General features: G+C 37.2%; 1 protein-coding gene across 10 annotated transcripts in view; it reads right to left on the bottom strand.

Moving 5' to 3' along the window:
- Window positions 1-4,550: 4,550 nt before the first annotated feature.
- ARFIP1 (ARF interacting protein 1) overlaps window positions 4,551-20,967 on the bottom strand; it is a 129,451-nt gene continuing 113,034 nt past the window's right edge. For 8 of the 10 annotated variants that reach the window (XM_082391551.1, XM_082391550.1, XM_082391546.1 and 5 more), the window contains one exon: window positions 4,551-6,428. In XM_082391551.1, the coding sequence (XP_082247677.1) occupies window positions 6,273-6,428 (156 nt within the window). In that variant the 3' untranslated portion in view covers window positions 4,551-6,272. Of the gene's footprint in view, window positions 6,429-11,572; window positions 11,725-12,729; window positions 20,615-20,967 lie in introns of those variants that run through there. The other 2 variants (XR_014244526.1, XR_014244525.1) reach the window with 2 other exon arrangements.

The raw sequence follows: 20,967 nt of genomic DNA, 5'->3' as shown, positions 1-20,967 counted from the left end.
AAACTCTTACAAATGGCACTTTTCCCCCCTTTCACGTTGAGTAATACGTGAGGTAATACTTCATATTATGGACATAATCTGTTTTCTTTCAATCTCTAATGATTTTAGAGTCCACTGGTGATCCCTGTGTGAATCAATATTTCACTAGGGGCTGCAAAATGGTGATTTTTCTAAGTCTGCCAATATCTCTACTTTTTTTTTTTTTTTAACTGGCCATTCCTAGTACCTTAGGTAACACCCTGACAGATCTAGAATGTTATAAATGTACCGCCTCCTTTATAATTCATTCAAATGAAATGGCAGTGCAACCACCAAGTTTTTTTTCTTTTTTTAAAAAAAATATTTAGGGCTTCCCTGGTGGCGCAGTGGTTGAGAATCTGCCTGCCAATGCAGGGGACGCGGGTTCGAGCCCTGGTCTGTGAGGATCCCGCATGCCGCGGAGCAACTAGGCCTGTGAACCACAATTACTAAGCCTGCACGTCTGGAGCCTGTGCTCCGCAACAGGAGAGGCTGCAATAGTGAGAGGCCCATGCACCGCGATGAAGAGTGGCCCCCACTTGCCGCAACTAGAGAAAGTCCTCGCACAGAAACGAAGACCCAACACAGCCATAAATAAATAAATAAATAAATAAATAAATAAACCCAAAGTTAAAAAAAAAAAATTTAAATATTTATTTATTTATTTTGGCTGACCTGGGTCTCAGTTGTGGCACGTGGGATCTTCATTGTGGCATGTGGGATCTTCTAGTTGCAGCACGTGGGCTTCTTAGTTATGGCATGTGAACTCTTAGTTGCAGCATGCGGGATCTAGTTCCCTGAACAGGCATCAAACCTGGGCCCCCTGCATTGGGAGCGTGGCGTCTTACCCACTGGACCACCAGGGAAGTCCCCACCAAATGTTTTCCTATATTTGAATTTTGTATCACAAACCAGACGCGTTTTTACTACATGGCTCCTTTGAGCTAAGAACCATACAAGGAGTTGGGGATGCAGGGTGAATAAAAAGCAATACCCTGTGCCTTTCTCAAGAGCTTAGAGCCTAGCCTTAATAATAAGCACATATATACTCCTTAAAGGAAAGAAGTATAATTATCTGCTTAAAACTTTAGGTAGTTTTTCATAAAAAGCTTCCTAATACAGAATTAGAAATCATTTAGGGAGAGGATCAAAGTCAAGTTGCAAATATAAAAATAATTTGAGTACTTAATTCATTACTCTAAAATCTTCATAATTTTAAAACTTTGCAGCAAGGCCAACAGGATTAAAGTTACCTTCCCTCTCCCTACCCCATAATACCTTCCACTCCTTTTTTGTACAGTGAGATTTTGCTTTTTCCATAGAACTTCAATAGTCAAAGGTCCAAGATATAGTAAAGACTAATATGGTTTACATTTTGCTTCCCTATGTGCCCCCATGCCAGCTCGATGTACATTTCACTTCTAAGATATTTATACAACACACACCTGTACCAAAAGCAAAACAATAGGAAAGCCTAAGATATGGAAAGTTACTTTTGTGTCTAAGCTCAACAAAGTGGTATCTCGTTCTTTGATTTTTCTTATGAATCAACATCTTATGAGAAACCATAGTTGCAGAAAGCTCTCAGTCTTTGACAGAGGATGCATATGGCAAAGCCTAGCTTGGGCCCAAACCAAACAAACTGTGGTTTTATTTTTTTAATGGAAGTTTCATTTGTAAAAATGTCATTGACATTCCAGCTCTGATAGCATATTAATCAACTAACTACTCAGGGACAGAGTTAGGGTTGTCGGACTGGGCCTTATTTCCCTTCCTTATATGGAGAGTCTCCTCTTTCCACAGCAGAGTTACAACCAGAATAATAAATAGTTCTCACTTAATATACAGAAACTGCTATGAGTTCGCCTTTATTTCACAAAAACAAAGCCGAACTTCATAGTTTTCTGTACATTAGGAGAACCACTTGGCAATTTATTATAAAGGCTCATTTATGCCAGGAAACCTGTTGAGCAGGAAACCTTCAAGTGGGAACACAGAATAGAATTTAATGCGGGTCCTTAAAAGAGGAAAGTTGTTTGCATTGTCATTCTATTTTAACAGGTCTTGCTATGTTGTAAAAATAGTTAAGGACCTGTGGCCCTTGGAAAAGCTTTGAACTAATGCAAAATATAACTGGCCTTTCGGTCAGAAAATAGCCTATTCACAACTGGATAGTCTTAGCCAATATAAAAATATGCAGTCTTACAGGGGGGAATAATTTTTCTAAGTGCCTAAATTTGGTTAGAATTGAGTGATGAAGGATCTCAGGTGGTCTCAACTCTCCCAGAAAGGTTCAAGAAAAGAGCTAATGGGCAGATGTTAAGGAATATTACTACAAAATATAGGCATTCTTAAGCTTCACAAAAATCAGTACAAATTATATACAGATGTTACACTGAATTAGCAATTTAGATATTTTGCTTTTGTTTTCCACACCTACAGTCATCTCTAGTGAAGGGTAAAGGAGACTGGGCATATGAGGTAGATATATTATTCTCCAAATTAACAGTCCCATGATTAACAGATTTAGCTTTAGCTTTTTCAATATGCATAATTTTACTTAATATAGTCCTTTTTAGGTTCACAGTATTTCAGAATACTTTAAGTTAAAGATCAGTGGATCGTAAATACTTTGAAATATATCTAATATGAATCCATTTGGGGGTGGATTATTTTTTTCGACTGAGAAGACATTTATCCACATAGTACTTTAGTAGAAGAAATGACACTTTTGACACATTGTTTTAATTATGCAGTTGAAATTGGAAGGATTTAAAGGGGAATTCATATATTTAGTTGCAAATACTCACCTGGCATTACATTTAGAGTTGGGAGTTGGCTAGGTCAGTTTAATGTTTTGGGGCCTTGTGAAAAAAAGGGCCTTAAACAGTTAATCTCTAAGGAAACTTCTAGCTTCAACTCTATGGGATATACTTCAGTAACATCATCAGTGTGCTTTGAATATGGAAAAGATGCTTCTTAAAGTCTAGATTTCAGCTAAATTACTTCTATAAGCCCACGTCCCTCCTGGGCTCTAAGATTTTGGCAACTTTGGGATTATTAAATTAATTTAAAAAGGAGGCCAACAGACTGAGGTGGCTTTAATGCCTTAGTAGCCTACGTTAAGCAAACCAACACTTAAGCCACAAATGCCTCAAACTTAAGAAATCAAAACCTAAGGACAACTAATCACAAACAGCCAACTAGGCTTTCCCAAATAATCAACCCTTAAGCTACAGTCAATCAAATGCTTTCCTTCCTTTGCACCTGCCTCTTCTCTATAAAAGTCTCCCCCAAGCCCAGCTCCTGCTGGTGGAGGGCTAACTACTTCCAGTTTGGTGCTGCCTGATTCAAATCGATTTTAAATATAAACTCAAAAAAATTTACTTATTTATTTATTTAGGCTGCGCCAGGTCTTTGTTGTGGCATGCGGGATCTTTTAGTTGCGGCACACAGACTCTTAGTTGCAGCATGCATGTGGGATCTAGTTCCCCAACCAGGGATCGAACCCAGGGCCCCAGCACTGGGAGCATGGAGTCTTACCCACTGGACCACCAGGGAAGTCCCTAAACTCAAAATTTTTAATATGCCTCAGTTTATCTTTTAACAGGATGAAGAATTCAATTTCACAGGCTTGCTCTTCAGTGCATTTTTTTTTCTTGAAAAATTTCTATTTTAATGAGAGAAAAGTTTGCCATTTCTATCTATCCTCTGTCCCACACCCCACAACTCCCCACATCCTGATGGTTCAGCCTTTATCTTCTTGACGGTTTTCCCCTATCCACTTAAAACATTTATAAAATGATGTTCTGCTGATTATATGCATGGTGTCCTTTTATGTATACTGGCTTTAAAAATATGCTAAACAGGCACATGTATATAAATTGGCAAAATCTTTCTTGAAAGCCAACTGGCAATGCACAGTAAAGTCCTAAAAATGTGTATATACTTTGAGGGCTCATTTTCACTTTTGGAATCTAACCTAAGGGAATAACCTGATAAGAGTGCGCCTTAAAGGATATTCAAACTAGAGCTTATAATAGAAATAACTGGTAACTAAAGTATCTAATTTCAGGGGGATTTAGGGGGCCCCACGCAGTACTTATTGATTTGGGAAGTTATTTATTTGATCCTCAATTTTTGAGATTATCTTCAAATTCTTTTCTACAATGAATATGAGTTACTTTCCTAACAAAGTAAATATACCACTGGCTAATATGTTAATTTACTTATTTCTTTTGCACATGTACCCACTACTCAAAATCACTGATAATTTTAGTTTATTCTGAAAAATCATCAATCCATGAAACAATTGAATTCCTTAGCTACAACTGTTACTGAAGTGTGTAAGAGTGGACATGTTCTGCTGCTCCCAAGAGATTCCAATTGAGGGAAAAGAGTAACTTACTGAAATAAAACAATTTTAAGTGACAGAAGCACCAGTTTTTGTCACTGTTTTTAAAGACAAATCACATGTCCTCATTTTTTCCAAATAGTTGCTTCTTATTTTAAATTATGAGGAGTCAGAGAAATGAGGTACTGAAGCAAACACTTTTAATAAGAATACAAAATTCACACCAGAGGCACATTCTGGGGAATGTAAATGAACTATCACAAGTAGTAATTCTGCTGGAAGAATAAAATAAGGCTCTCTCAGAGTACAAATATACAGGAGGGAATGATTTAAAATAGGTTTATGATTTACAGTCACGTTACATTGTGTTAAGCACTGAAAACAGGCATATTAATTAAAAAGCCAGCTAAATGGCATTTGAACATATATAACAAATCTTACAGCCCACAAAGTTCATGTATGACAGTAATTTTAAGTACTTCATTTCAACACAAAAGAAATGAACAGGCGAAGAGATACCTCTCAAAATATTAATTTATGTCTATGTCAAAAATCAAGAGAACTTATATTTTAAAAGGATTACATTACTGATAAAACCACACAGCAGACAGGCCAACCACGTAACACAAAACCAAAGGCACTGAGCAACTGAAACAGCACTGGCCCTTCCAGCCCCCCTCTTCTGGCTACCACCACACGGACCCACGTCACCTTTCCTTTATTCAAATGAAAACAAGTCCTCTGCCTTCCCATTCTGTAAAAGGAATGAAGAAAAACCAAAAAGCAAATTCTAGAGTTGATTTCTCCATAAACCTTAAATGTGGCTTAACAAATACAAAGAAACTCAACATTTATACACAGTGCTCCTTTGCAAGGAAGTAACAGACACATCAAACATTATCTGAAAGGGGCTTCTTTATGGATTTATGTACATTGGTTGAAAGAGAATTACTGTATCTGAGAAGGCACATATCTGTGATTTAAGGCTTAACCGGTATTGTTACACATAGAAGTCAATGAAAGCTGTCTAGGAATTCACTTCTGTCAAAGTGGAACTTACCCAAAAACTAGCTTTCCAAGCACAGAATTCTACTCTAGAAACCACGGAGAATTTCTATTCCCAAGTCTACCTGTCAAAAAAATTCTCTTAAGCAGGTTTCATTATGAATCAAAGAAATGGCTAACATATGCGCTCCATGACTTTGGGTGATGCAAATTTGTAAGTTCAAAAGCCTCACAGAAATGACAGTGTGATTCCTGCGTCTTTAAGAAAAAGTCTTAAACAAAATTATAATGGTACAGATTCATTTTTAAAAAGGTATCTGCCACAACTCCACCAGCCAATCAGTCATTCATAAGAGCTGCCACCTCTCTGTGGATGCTGCAGGAACACCATATAATTTTACTCTGCAAAATAGTTTTTTTTTTTCTTTAAGACAATACATGAAAATGAATCTCTTAAAGATATTTAATACATTCATATATAAAATATCTGATGTTGATACAAATCATGTAAACCTCCCTTCGGAAAAGGTACAACTGGTCCTCATTTGCAGGACCAAAAACCTTGAATTTTTATCTTGTCAGTGCAAATCTATATTAAGTGTTTTCAAACTACAGAAATAGCCATCAACGCTCACAATACAAAAGGATTTCTCAAAAAGGAAAATTATTGTGTTCAGATTATAGAAATTATGTTTACATTAAAACCACCCACCTTCCCATCAAATTTAACAGTTCAATTGTTAAAGTATGAAAAAAGGGAAAAATTAAAGCTGTTTGTGCAAGAATCACTACAAAGGTTGTCACCCTTTTCCCCTTCCCCCAACTCTGCTTAATTCTTATTAGGTTTGTTTAGAAATATAACAATGTGACTTTCTCTTTTTTTCCAGGTGTGATTTTACTGTTCTTCAAGCCAAGATGGGGCGTCCACTCCAGGATTTTTCAATTTGATATGGAACTGTTTAAGTGTCTGTTCAAGCTGCTTCTGATTCCCAGCAAAGTAAGCGGCAATGGCATTGTGGAAAAGGACCAGCTGATTGTGTAATACTTTAACCTGTGAACAGGGCAGAGTTACAAGACCAAGCATTAACACCAATGACAATGAAATATAAGGTGATTTATTACATGTCGTAATGAAAGAGCGTATCTCTCCTCCAGAAAAGTTGTTTTGACAAAGTATTTCTCACACACCGATTGTACATTGCTTTGTAAAGTCACTGAACCTTCGATGACTTCTTAACTTCCCTGAAGGGAACAGATCAGTTTAAGATGCTAAATAGGTACTCTCTTAACCATTTTCAAACATTATTGAGCTTACTTTAATTAAACATATCATTAGATCCCCCTTCAAACTAAGTATATTCAAAATCAAATTTTGAAGAGGCAGAATTATACATAAATAATTACTATATGATACATACTCTATACCAAGTATAGACATCATTAAGGCCACACTTTATGAAAACTGAATAGGCTGGATACTTTTAAATACCATACTTCTCTGCAAAGATTGAAGAAGGGTGGCAAGAGTTGCCCAGAAAGCCAATTTACTTAAAGTTCATAGGCCTCTCAGTTATTTTCAATTGCTTATTACTTCTAATGATATCAAGAGTATGTTTTAATCAGGTAACGCTATCTCTATGACTCTTTTAAAGAAATCAGCAAAGCATCAAAAAGAGTATATGAATGAAGTGTTTCCTGAGGTCTTATTTATAATTGCAAATTGTTCAACAGTAAAGTATAAAATACACTCTAATTTACCCATCCAATGCAATATTCACTAAAACTGAGCTTTAATCATTTTTAATGATGTAAAAACATCTGATATATGATGCTAAGTGAAAAACTAGGATTATAACATATATGATATGACATCTGTATTCACTATTAACACACACATGCATAGTCTCTCTAGTCATTTCTTCGTCCATGTACCTCTATAAAGGAAATAACACTAATATATTTATAGTGGATATTTTTGATTTGTAAAGCCTTTATTTTAAAAATTAAAATGTTATAAAAATGGCATATGCTCAAGATTATAAAGTAAAGTCTCCTGATCCACTTTGCATTTATTCTCTCCTCGCCTGAGAGAATCACTGTTAACATTTTATTGTGTATCCTTTGAGAAGTTTTCTAGGCTTATATACAATATTTAAGAACATAAACGGATTGCACCATGCACACTTTCAGTAACAGATTTTTACTTAAAGTATCTTAGATAACTTTTTATTCCATTCATTTATTCGTTCAACAGACCTTAAGTACCTTCTAAGTGCCAGGCACTGTTCTAGGAGATACAGAAAGAAATTCCTTCCCTCATGAGCTTACAGTCTTGGTGTGGAAAAAGGAGGAGGTAGGCAGGAAACCAAACTGACCCCAGGGAATGAGTATCTCAAGCCTTGCGAAGAAGCTGGGTTAACATTTAGGGCATCTGGAGCTGCTGATTCAACTAAAGTTGTTTAAAAAATAAAAGGGATTTTTTTCTCTTTCTCTGACAAAGATAAGAAAGTTTCTGGCAGGGAGATAGTTTAAGAGGGCCAGAGACCATGAAATGACAACTAAAAATGTCTGTACAAACTAAAAAAAATACCTTGAATTCATCTGGTCGGAAATTTAAGGCCTGCAACCTTCCTAAATGAAAACCTTTGGTACCAGGTACAAGGATGACAACGAAACCTGATGCATAACATTATGCATCAGGCGCAGTACTAGGGATACAAGGGTACAAGGATAAGTAAGGCAGAGTGCAGTGAAAATGATGCTTAATATAATAAATGGGTAGTAAAAATACATCTTGTTAACTTAAAGAAAAAAGGCACTTGTGGGGAGAAGAGGGTTTTTTCAAGAAAGGTTGAAAGAGAACATCGGGATGGGAGAACTCTAACTCCCCTGCCCTCTGGTGCTGAGATAAGGGGGGATATTTCAAAGGATGATGAACCTCTACCCAGGGGCAATTATTAAGGAGACAGGATAATGATAGGAAAAGCAGGTTTCTAGAAGGCAATTAGGAGGTGAGCAAAGTATATTATTATAATGATTGTTACAATAATGGCCCCAATCACCCTTCTCAATCCACACTCCTGGGGAGGCTTCTACAATGAAAATAAGCTTGGCCTGTAACTTTAGAAAATGAGGCCTGATAAGCAAGTGCTGGAGCTCTGGGACTAGTGTCGCCACGTTGTGAGGAAACCCCGCGTAGCCTCCCTTTGGGATGGAAGCCCATGGGGACAGAGGCCCAGTCATTCCAGCTGCTCCCAGTGCCCAGCAGGCATTCTAGTTGAAAGTGAAACAGGAAGAATCCACCTATCCCATACCTAGGCAATGGTGGGAAATAATAAATCACTTGTGTAACAGGCCACTAAGTAGTGGGTGTTTCATTATGCAGCAAAAGAGGTGCATCCCTGAAAAAGGTTAAAGGGACTTCCCTGGTGGCACAGTGGTTAAGACTCCGTGCTCCCCATGCAGGGGGCCCGGGTTTGATCCCTGGTCAGGAAACTAGATCCCACATGCATGCCACAACTAAGAGTTCGCATGTCACAACTAAAGAGCTGGCGAGCCGCAACTAAGGAGCGCACATGCTGCAACTAAATAAAATAAGTAAATAAAAAAAGAAATGTTTATTAAAAAAAATAAAATAACGGGACCTCCCTGGTGGCGCAGGGGTTAAGAATCTGCCTGCCAATGCAGGGGACACGGGTTCGATCCCTGGTGTGGGAAGATGCCACATGCCGTGGAACAACTAAGCCTGTGCACCACAACCACTGAGCCCGCTCTCTAGAGCCCGTGAGACACAACTACTGAAGCCCGCACGCCTAGAGCCAGTGCTCCGCAACAAGATAAGCCACCACAGTGAGAAGCCCGCGCACCGCAATGAAGAGTAGCCCTCGCTCGCTGCAACTAGAGAAAGCCCGCGTGCAGCAATGAAGACCCAACGCAGCCAAAATAAATAAATAAATAAATAGATTTTTTTAAAAAAAGGAAAAGGTTAAGAATGTGCTTTCCTAGGAATGAATGAAGGTCTAGAAAACAGTGAAAAGGAGGAAAATCAGAGGGAGGAGGGTAGGCCTAGAAGGAAGAAAGGCTAAAAAGTGGCTGTGATACAGGAGAGAAATTAATAGAGAAAGCAGCTAGGGAACAGAGATTCAAACAAACAAGCAAGGCAAAACTGCTACTAACCAGCCCCAAGACCTAAGTGCAGTTTAGGAGTACATACAGTATCTTTGAGAACTTTTACTTCCAATTTTCTGGGAAGAGGCGCATTAGGCATAGTTGATACTGGTCACAGCCTCCCCAAATTTTTATTTGTTACTCATCTAGGTCATTAGTAAAATATCCCCGTTACTAGTACTGTTCTTTTATAGAAATTACCAGAAAGAGCTCTGGAATCAGGAGGCACTCGTGCCAGTCCCAGTTGTACCACTTCCCAGTTTTCTTTGTGACACCAGGCACGGGTTACTTCTAACTTCACTGGCCAAGGTCTTTATCCGTTTATCAGGGATGCCATTACCAAACTGCATTTGTAGTGCTGTTGTAAGGGTTAAATGAAATGAGATACTACCTAGCACACTGTCTGACACAGGATAAGTACTCACTCAATTTCAGTGTAATTTAAGTTTACCTATTTGATGGTTAAACCTTCAAACAACATTGACTTTTTTTAGTAGATAAAATTTCATTTATTTAGAACCCCCTGATTTGGAACTTGTAAGAAGTAAGATTGTGATACTGTGATTTATAATGAGAAGTAAATACTTGGTCTTCATCCCATTCCAGGCACAGAGCTCCTAAAACCCTTGTTAATTTCCTAAGTGATAAGAGCCTAGGAAGCATCTTTTGTTGTAATATTTGGTCTCTGGTTCTGTTCCTGAAATAGCCCCAGAGCTATTAAAGGTGAATGGAGTGTCTTCTGTTATTCACAACAAGCCCTTTTCAACCGCACCTGCCTTTATGTTAATGAGATTTTTGGAAAGCCGCTAGATAACCACAGCTTGGGGCTGGTTGCCAGGGGAACTAAATTGTGATTAGAGAGTGGGAATTTTCACCCTCACCCCCCACCAACCTCGGGACAACGATTTAATCAGCTGTGCCTCTGCAATGAAGCCTCCTTAAAAATCCCTGTAGTGTGGGGTTTGGACAGCTTCTGGGTTGGCTGACACATCCACAAGCCAGGAGGGTGGTGCACCCCAAGCCCAATGGGGACAGAAGCTCTTGTGCTGAGGACCCTTCCAGACTTTGCCCTATGGACCTCTGCATCTGTATCCTTTAATATTTTTTTGTAATGAACTGGTAATATAATAAGTAAACTGTTTCCTGAGCTCTGGGAGCTGCTCTAGCAAATGACTGAAGCTGAGAAGGGGGTTGTGGGAACCTTCGACTTATAGCTGGTTGGTCAGAAGTGAACCGAATTGTAGGACACCTAGCTAGTGTCCAGAAAATCAGAGACTTGGTCTGTGTGGGGGAAAAAACCCACACATATCTGATGTCAGTGCTGTGAGTGAAGCAAGGAACACAGAGTTTTTTCCTTTTCAAAGATAGAAGCTGATGTGAAGTCTACCTTCGCACAGTGAAAAGAAGGTGTGTGCTAAGCAAATAAATTTTGTTGACAAGAGTGCATGAACACGGTTTATCAACACTGCCTGCCTTGACAAGGCCTTCAATCCAAGGGCAGAGATGCTGCAGAAGGAATTCCTCTGCCTAATGGATCACCTCAGAAGAACCTTTAAGGGTCCCTTTACAACCCCATGATTCTGTGCTTTTAAAATGAACACATTTTTCAAGCAACAAGAAGGCACCTAATTTCTTCCAAATTATTCATTGGTTAGCACCATTCAAGTTAACAGTATTACACTAAAAATTTGTTTAAACATTCTTAATACAGACTTCCACTAATTCATATTGGCTTCTTTCTCTACGTCTAGACAGAAAAGTTTTGCATTGCAATCACTTTTAAAACAAGCTTTAAAATGATAAACTGATTTGTGTAAGTATCTACTAAGAAAAGGTCAAATTATGCTAATTAAAGTTATAACCAGTGTTCACCTTACATGAGTGGAGTTTGATTTCACGACCAAATCTCTTTCCTGTAAGTCACTAGAGTCAATGAAAATTACAGCTAGAAAAAAGAAGTAAAGTAAATTATTACAGGCTAGTTCACATTTGATTCCTATTTACATAAAAATGTTTTCTAAAACTGACCTGTTCTCAGTAACCTCTGCCAGTGTGAATGAGTTTCAGGTCTCTTCTGGAGAACAGACTGTCAAAGATTGGTCAAAGGAGAGCTCTGAGGGCAGTACGTTTTGACAGAAGGGTGGAAAAGTTTCCAGATGACCTTAGGTATGAAATAACTTCTTAAAGATAAAAAATCATAAATTATGACGAAAAGATCGATAAATTAAATTACTTTGAAATTTAGAATTTCTATTCACCCAAAGATTGAAAGGACAAGTTACAAACTGGGGAGAGGGATCTGCATTACAGGGGCTAACAAAGGGTACGCATCTAGAAAATGTGAAGACCTCCTACACACCGAGAACCCAATTAAGAAGAGCAAATAACATGAATGCCATTTTACAGCAGAGGAAACAGGAGTGGCCAATTAAATCTGAAAAGACTTCCAGTCTCATTAGAAAACAGGAAAATGCAAATTTAGACTGATGTGGGATGGTATTTTTTACCCTCTACATTAGAAAGACTTAATAAGAACTCTTATACACTGCTGATCAGTGTATAAATTTGTACAACTACTTTTGAAAAGTTTGGCATTAACTAGTAAAATGAAAGATGAATATATCCTATGGAACAGTAAATTAAGATATAGATATAACGATACATATGTCTCTTCATATATATATCGATATATCTATATCTGTATCTATTTCTCTCTCTGTCTCTATATATAAAGGCATTCCAGCCCCTAGAGTAATGCTCAACACCAGATCCATGGTAATATTTATTGAGTGAATGAATGTAAGTAACATTTTAGGTGCGGTATTTTTTTTCTCTGAATATATAATACCTTTATATATATATCTATATATAAAATAGATAACCATTCTGCTCCCTCCATAACCCCTATTGTGACTTTTCTTTTTTTGAATTTATTTATTTTTTTATACAGCAGGTCTTATTAGTTATCCATTTTATACATATTAGTGTATACATGTCAATCCCAATCTCCCAATTCATCCCACCACCACCATCCCCCCGCCACTATCCCCTCTTGGTGTCCATACGTTTGTTCTCTACATCTGTGTCTCTATTTCTGCCCTGCAAACCAGTTCATCTGTACCATTTTTTTAGGTTCCACATGTATGCGTTAATATATGATATTTGTTTTTCTCTTTCTGACTTACTTCACTCTGTATGACAGACTCCAGATCCATCCACGTCTCTACAAATGACCCAATTTCGTTCCTTTTTATGGCTGAGTAATATTCCATTGTGTATATGTACCACATCTTCTTCATCCATTCCTCTGTCGATGGGCATTTAGGTTGCTTCCATGACCTGGATATTGTAAATAGTGTTGCAATGAACATTGTGGTACATGACTCTTTTTGAATTATGGTTTTCCCAGGGTATATGCCCAGTAGTGGGATTGCTGGGTCGTATGGTAATTCTATTTTTAGTTTTTTAAGGAACTTCCATACTGTTCTCCATAGTGGCTGTATCAATTTACATTCCCACCAACAGTGCAATAGGGTTCCCTTTTCTCCACACGCTCTCCAGCATTTGTTGTTTGTAGATTTTCTGATGATGCCCATTCTAAGTGGTGTGAGGTTGATACCTCATTGTAGTTTTGATTTGCATTTCTCTAATAATTAGTGATGTTGAGCAGCTTTTCATGTGCTTCTTGGCCATCTGTATGTCTTCTTTGGAGAAATGTCTATTTAGGTCTTCTGCCCATTGTTGGATTGGGTTGTTTGGTTTTTAAATATTGAGCTGCATGAGCTGTTCATATATTTTGGAGATTAATCTTTTGTCCGTTGATTCATTTGCAAATATTTTCTCCCATTCTGAGGGGTGTCTTTTCGTCTTGTTTGTAGTTTCCTTTGCTTTGCAAAAGCTTTTAAGTTTCATTAGGTCCCATTTGTTTATTTTTGTTTTTATTTCCTTTACTCTAGGAGGTGGATCAAAAAACATCTTGCTGTGATTTATGTCAAAGAGTGTTCTTCCTTTGTTTTCCTCTAAGAGTTTTACAGTGTCTGGCCTTACATTTGGGTCTTTAATCCATTTGGAGTTTATTTGTGTGTATGGTGTTAGGGAGTGTTCTAATTTCATTCTTTTACATGTAGCTGTCCAGTTTTCCCAGCACCGCTTATTGAAGAGACTGTCTTTTCTCCATTGTATATCCTTGCCTCCTTTGTCATAGATTAGTTGACCAGAGGTGCGTGGGTTTATCTGTGGGCTTTGTATCTGGTTCCATTGATCTATATTTCTGTTTTTGTGCCAGTACCATATTGTTTTGATTACTGTAGCTTTGTAGTATAGTCTGAAGTCAGGGAGTCTGATTCCTCCAGCTCCATTTTTTTCCCTTAAGACTGCTTTGGCTATTTGGGGTCTTTTGTGTCTCCATAAAAATTTTAAGATTTTTTGTTCTAGTTCTGTAAAAAATGCCATTGGTAATTTGATAGGGATTGCATGGAATCTGTAGATTGCTTTGGGTAGTATAGTCATTTTCACAATATTGATTCTTCCAACCCAAGAACACGGTATATCTCTCCATCTGTTTGTATCACCTTTAATTTCTTTCATCAGTGTCTTATAGTTTTCTGCATACAGGTCTTTTGTTTTCCCAGGTAGGTTTATTCCTAGGTATTTTATTCTTTTTGTTGCAATCGTTAATGGGAGTGCTTCCTTAATTTCTCTTTCAGATTTTTCATCATTAATGTATAGGAATGCAAGAGATTTCTGTGCATATTAATTTTGTATCCTGCAACTTTACCAAATTCATTGATTAACTCTAGTGGTTTTCTGGTGGCATCTTTAGGATTCTCTATGTATAGTATCATGTCATCTGCAAACAGTGACAGTTTTACTTCTTCTTTTCCAATTTGTTTTCCTTTTATTTCTTTCTCTTCTCTGATTGCCGTGGCTAGGGCTTCCAAAACTATGTTGAATAATAGTGGTGAGAGTGGACATCCTTGTCTTGTTCCTGATCTTAGAGGAAATGCTTTCAGTTTTTCACCATTGAGAATGATGTTTGCTGTGGGTTTGTCGTATGTGGCCTGTATTATGCTGAGGTAGGTTCCCTCTATGCCCACATTCTGGAGAGTTTTTATCATAAATGGGTGTTGAATTTTGTCAAAAGCTTTTTCTGCATCTATTGAGATGATCATATGGTTTTTATTCTTCAATTGGTTAATATGGTGTATCACATTGATTGATTTGCATATATTGAAGAATCCTTGCATCCCTGGGATAAATCCCACTTGATCGTGGTGTATGATCCTTTTAATGTGTTGTTGGATTCTGTTTGCTAGTATTTTGTTGAGGATTTTTGCATCTATATTCATCAGTGATATTGGTCTGTAATTTTCTTTTTTTGTAGTATCTCTGTCTGGTTTTGGTATCAGGGTGATGGTGGTCTCATAGAATGAGTTTGGGAGTGTTCCTTCCTCTGCAATTTTTTGGAAGAGTTTGAGAAGGATGGGTGTTAGCTCTTCTCTAAATGTTTGATAGAATTCACCTGTGAAGCCATCTGGTCCTGGACTTTTGTTTGTTGGAAGATTTTTAATCACAGTTTCAATTTCATTACTTGTGATTGGTCTGTTCATATTTTCTACTTCTTCCTGGTTCAGTCTTGGAAGGTTATACCTTTCTAAGAGTTTGTCCATTTCTTCCAGGTTGTCCATTTTATTGGCATAGAGTTGCTTGTAGTAGTCTCTTAGGATGCTTTGTATTTCTGCAGTGTCTGCTGCAACTTCTCCTTTTTCATTTCTAATTCTTTTGATTTGAGTCCTCTCCCTTTTTCTTGATGAGTCTGGCTAATGCTTTATCAATTTTGTTTATCTTCTCAAAGAACCAGCTTTTAGTTTTATTCATCTTTCCTATTGTTTTCTTTGCTTCTGTTTCATTTATTTCTGCTCTGCTCTTTATGATTACTTTCCTTCTGCTAACTTTGGGTTTTGTTTGTTTTTCTTTCTCTAGTTCCTTTAGGTGCAAGGTTAGATGTGTATTTGAGATTTTTCTTGTTTCTTGAGGTAGGCTTGTATTGCTATAAACTTCCCTCTTAGAACTGCTTTTGCTGCATCCCATAGGTTTTGGGTCGTCGTGTTTTCGTCATCATTTGTCTCTAGGTATTTTTTGATTTCCTCTTTGATTTCTTCAGTGATCTCTTGGTTATTTAGTAACGTATTGTTTAGCCTCCACGTGTTTGTGTTTTTTACGGTTTTTTTCCCTGTAATTCATTTCTAATCTCATAGCGTTGTGGTCAGAAAAGATGCTTGATATGATTTCAAGCATGATTACTGAGGCTTGATTTGTGACCCAAGATGTGATCTATCCTGGAGAATGTTCAGTGTGCACTTGAGAAGAAAGTGTAATCTGGTGTTTTTGGATGGAATGGCCTATAAATATCAATTAAATCTATCTGGCCTACTGTGTCATTTCAAGTTTCTATTTCTTTATTTATTTTCATTTTGGATGATCTGTCCATTGGTGTTAAAGTCCCCCATTATTATTGTGTTACTGTCGATTTCCTCTTTTATAGCTGTTAGCAGTTGCCTTATGTATTGAGGTGTTCCTATGTCGGGTGCATATATATTTATAATTGTTCTATCGTCTTCTTGGATTGATCCCTTGATCATTATGCAGTGTCCTTTCTTGTCTCTTGTAACATTCTTTATTTTAAAGTCTATTTTATCTGATATTGAGTATTGCTACTCCAGCTTTCTTCTGATTTCCATTTGCATGGAATATCTTTTTCCATCCCTTCACTTTCAGTCTGTATGTGTACCTAGGTCTGAAGTGGGTCCCTTGTAGACAGCATATATATGGGTCTTGTTTTTGTATCCATTCAGCGATCCTGTGTCATTTGGTTGGAGCATTTAATCCATTCACGTTTAAGGTAATAATTGATACCTATGTTCCTATTACCATTTCTTAATTGTTTTGGGTTTGTTTTTGTAGGTCCTTTTCTTCTCTTGTGCTTCCCACTTAGAGAAGTTCCTTTAGCATTTGTTTTAGAGCTGGTTTGGTGGTGCTGATTTCTCTTAGCTTTTGCTTGTCTGTAAAGCTTTTGATTTCTCCGTGAAATCTGAATGAGATACTTGCCGGGTGAGTAATCTTGGTTGTAGGTTCTTCTGTTTCATCATTTTAAATATATCATGCCACTCCCTTCTGGCTTGTAGAGTTTCCACTGAGAAATCAGCTGTTAACCTTATGGGAGTTCCCTTGTATGTTTTTTGTCCTTTTTCCCTTGTTGCTTTCAATAATTTGTCTTTAATTTTTGTCAATTGGATTACTATGTGTCTTGGAATGTTTCTCTTTGGATTTATCCTGCCTGGAACTCTCTGCACTTCCTGGACTTGGGGACTATTTCCTTTCCCATGTTAGGGAAGTTTTCAAGTATAATCTCTTCAAATATTTCCCGGGTCCTTTCTCTCTCTCTTCTCCTTCTGGGACCCCTATAATGTAAATGTTGTTACATTTAATGTTGTCCCAGAGGTCTCTTAGGCTGTCTTCATTTCTGTTCATTCTTTTTCTTTATTCTCTTCTGCAGCAGTGATTTCCACCATTCTGTCTTCCAGGTCACTTATCCGTTCTTCTGCCTCAGTTACTCTGCTATTGATTCCTTCTAGTGTATTTTTCATTTCAGCTATTGTATTGCTCATGTCTGTTTGTTTGTTCTTTAATTCTTCTAGGTCTTTGTTAAACATTTCTAGCATCTCCTCGATCTTTGCCTCCATTCTTTTTCCGAGGTCCTAGATCATCTTCACTATCATTATTCTGAATTCTTTTTCTGGAAGGTTGCCTATCTCCACTTCATTTAGTTGTTTTTCTGGGGTTTTGTCTTGTTCCTTCATCTGGTTCATAGCCCTCTGCCTTTTCATCTTTTCTATCTTTCTGTGAATGTGGTTTTTGTTCCACAGGCTGCAGGATTGTAGTTCTTCTTGCTTCTGCTGTCTGCGGTTATCTAAGAGGCTTGTGCAAGTTTCCTCCCTATTCTAAGTTTTGCTTATCATCCCTATTGGTTATTTTTTTAATGTTGTCCAATTTTTCTGTCTTTTTTTTCCTTTCTTTTCTGTCCTTTTTAAAAAATTATATACATATATATAGGCTGTGTTTGGTCCCACGGCATGTTATGTATTTTCTCCTATTGGGAGAAAATATGTGCAAAGCATATCAGGCAAAGAACCTGATGCTAGAATATACAAAAAATTCTTACAAATGAATAAGGAAATGACAAACCCAACGGAAAAATGGGGAAAAAATCTGAACAGGCATTTCACCAAAGAAAATATACAGATGGCAAATAAGTACATGAAATGACCAACATCTTTATTAGGGAAATTCCGATTTAAACCACAATGAGGTCTACTACATATCCACCAGAATGGCTAAAATGAAAGGTTAACCATACCTTATTGGTGAGAATGTGGAGCAAATTGGTCTCTCATATACTATTGGTGGAAATGTCAAATGGTACAACCATCTTGGAAAAGTTTGCCAGTTTCTTAAAAAGTTAAACATGCACCTACTATTGCCATGTGTATGTATACATACAATTCAGCTATTCCACAACTAGGTACTGACCTGAGAGGAATGCATTACATATATTGTTTTGTGTGTATACCAAATATTTTTTTAAAAACAAAGGAAAAAAAAAAGGAAAATAATGAAGCTTCATGACTTGTTTCAATGTAGTATAAAAAATAAAGACTATAAATGAGTAGATAGATTTTAAAATGAAACTAAATTAGAAAGTTTCAAATAATCTTTCTAGTTTCTAATTCTCTCTAAAGCCATAAGTCAGTTCTGTTTATAATCGAGACTTTCACATTTGCTTGTAGATTCTAAAAGTAATACACCTCAGAGAATTCAAGGAAAACTCCTATCTGGCCCTAAAATATGATGTTACAATCCTTACAAACTGATATGTGATGCATTTTGATTCTTTGGAAAGCACATGTAAGTAAAATTTCCTTCTCTAAAATGCCATTTTCCTGATTAGGAACAAAGCAAATCTACCACAAATAAACCATTTATTAATTTTCTATTTTCTCTGTCCATTAAGTAGATAATCTTTTTCTTTGCCTGTAGAGACTCTTGTTAACTGCAGAAGGAGGCTGATATATTTGAAGGAGAATGAAAGATTCAGGAAAATTGGGCTCAACTCCCATTTTTGCCTCAAGTTAACCATATGAACTCTCCTCACTTGCATAATGAAGAAACTGAGAGTAAGATCATTTTTATGGTTCCTTTCTACTAAAACTTTCTGAGAAAATTGCTTTCTAAATAGAGGTATACATATATTTGGAAACTCAAATGGCTCTCAAAAAGCCGTTCTGTTGAAAGGCTTTCTTTCAGTAGAAAAACATTATTTCTATGTATTTTTAAGGACAGAAACTGGCACTTCTATTAGAGATGTATTAAATTTAGCTGAAAGTTTATGTACCAGTTTATAAACACTCTTCCCCATTACTGAGTTATTTTTTAAGGTTTTCATGGTAGTAACCTACTTGAGTCACAGAGTAATTTTCCACCTACTAGTATTATTTGGCCTTTCTTGTTTTCCAATTTCAGATGACCCTTGGCTCCTGGAGCAACTAAAGGGCTTCTGTATTTTTAGTATGAAATTCTAATAATTTTTAGAAGTAGGTTCTAACTAATTACTCCTTTTCGGACCACAAAAAATTTTTGACTTGAATTTTATCTCCCAGTGTTTTAGAACTTGGAGAAGACAAGGACCTCCCTGGTGGTGCAGTGGTTAAGACTCCACACTCCCAGTGCAGGGGGCCCGGGTTCAATCCCTGGTCAGGGAACTAGATCCCACATGCATGCTGCAACTAGGAGTTTGTATGCCACAACTAAGGAGCCCATGAGCTGCAACTAAGGAGCCCACCTGCCGCAACTAAGACCCGATGCAAGCAAATAAATAAATAAAATAAATATTAAAAAAAAAAAAAGAATTGGAGAAGACAGTAAAAGAGCACAGGATTTGATTCACGTACTGAACTGCAGAGAGCTGTTACATCGGCCTAGAAAGTTAGAGCGTCAGAAAGAAAGTGCGAAGGGCATCAGACAATTTTTAGCTAACCCTACTGCTGTCAACACAAGTCAGAGTCCCCACCCTCTGACAGTCGACAAACCTAACACAGAGACACACCTCTTCTTGTAGCTGAGGGAAGCTTGGTAGCCCACCACCCAAGCCGCAAAACGGGTCCATTAGCTGTATTTAAAATGGTCCCCCACTCCCCAGTGAAACTTAATCCATGGGAAATAAAGGAAAGAGGATGCTTTTTAGGACTGAATTCTAGTTTTCACAACAAAATAATACAATACCCATTTTCACAAAAACATTCTCTTGGTAACTGTGAGAAGGTTGATGTGTAAAAGCCTTTTAAAGTATCTGCACTTCAGAGAAGTTCCTGGAATAAAGAGAGCCTCTGGGGATTCACAGCTTTTCAATTATAATTATGGAAATAAAATATAAAATTTCATTGTCACTTTAATCTCAGAAGCCATTTCATACCAAAACAGACAACTTACCTCATTTTTCTATTAGCACTGATTCTGTAAGTGTTATCCTAGTACAAGTTTTAGTTCTGGTAGTAGTCTTCAAAATCAGATGCAAATTTAAATAACAATGGTAAGTTGACTCTTTTATCTAATCAAACCATTACTAAATCAAAAATAAAGGTAAATTAAAATAAACTAATAAATCAGTTCTCAATAGGAGTATACTTTCTAAATTAAATGAATTAAAAACTTAGAATATTTTGCTTTTCTACTTTTTTTCTCTTAAAATTTTTTTTTCTATTTTTTTACTCTAATTATTATTATTATTACTTTTGGCAGTGCCACGCGGCATGCAGAACTTCCCCGCCCAGGGATCAAACCCACACCTCCTGCATTGGAAGCACAGAGTCTCAACCACTGGACCACCAGGGAAGTCCAATCTCCACTTATTTTTGACTAATTTTAATTTGCACTAGGGTCTGTACTCATATAATGTATTCAATGCAGCTCTGACTGACAGGCTACAAAGAATCTTCAGAATGCTTTGGTTATTAAGTAAATACAAATCATTACCAATAGAGGGAAAATTAAGAAACATTAGAAAAGCAGTTGCAATACAATTTTAAAGATAATTTTTGCAACCTTGGTAATGACACTATGCTGTTGTCACTATATATAATAAGCAGTTTTAACAAGACTTAAAAGTATTATTTTAAGTATTTGGCTTGTCTATCAGGTTCACTTTACTAGGCTATCTGGTTTTTTTATAAAGATCAGTCTGGGAGGGCTTCCCTGGTGGCGCAGTGGTTAAGAATCCGCCTGCCAATGCAGGGGACACGGGTTCAAGCACTGGTCCGGGAAGATCCCACATGCCGCGGAGCAGCTAAGCCCGTGCGCCACAACTACTG

This window comes from Balaenoptera borealis (assembly GCF_965194805.1).
Source record: "Balaenoptera borealis genome assembly, chromosome: 4".
In the NCBI taxonomy this organism is placed as follows: domain Eukaryota; kingdom Metazoa; phylum Chordata; class Mammalia; order Artiodactyla; family Balaenopteridae; genus Balaenoptera; species Balaenoptera borealis.
This window is presented reverse-complemented; position numbering and strand designations above follow the sequence as displayed.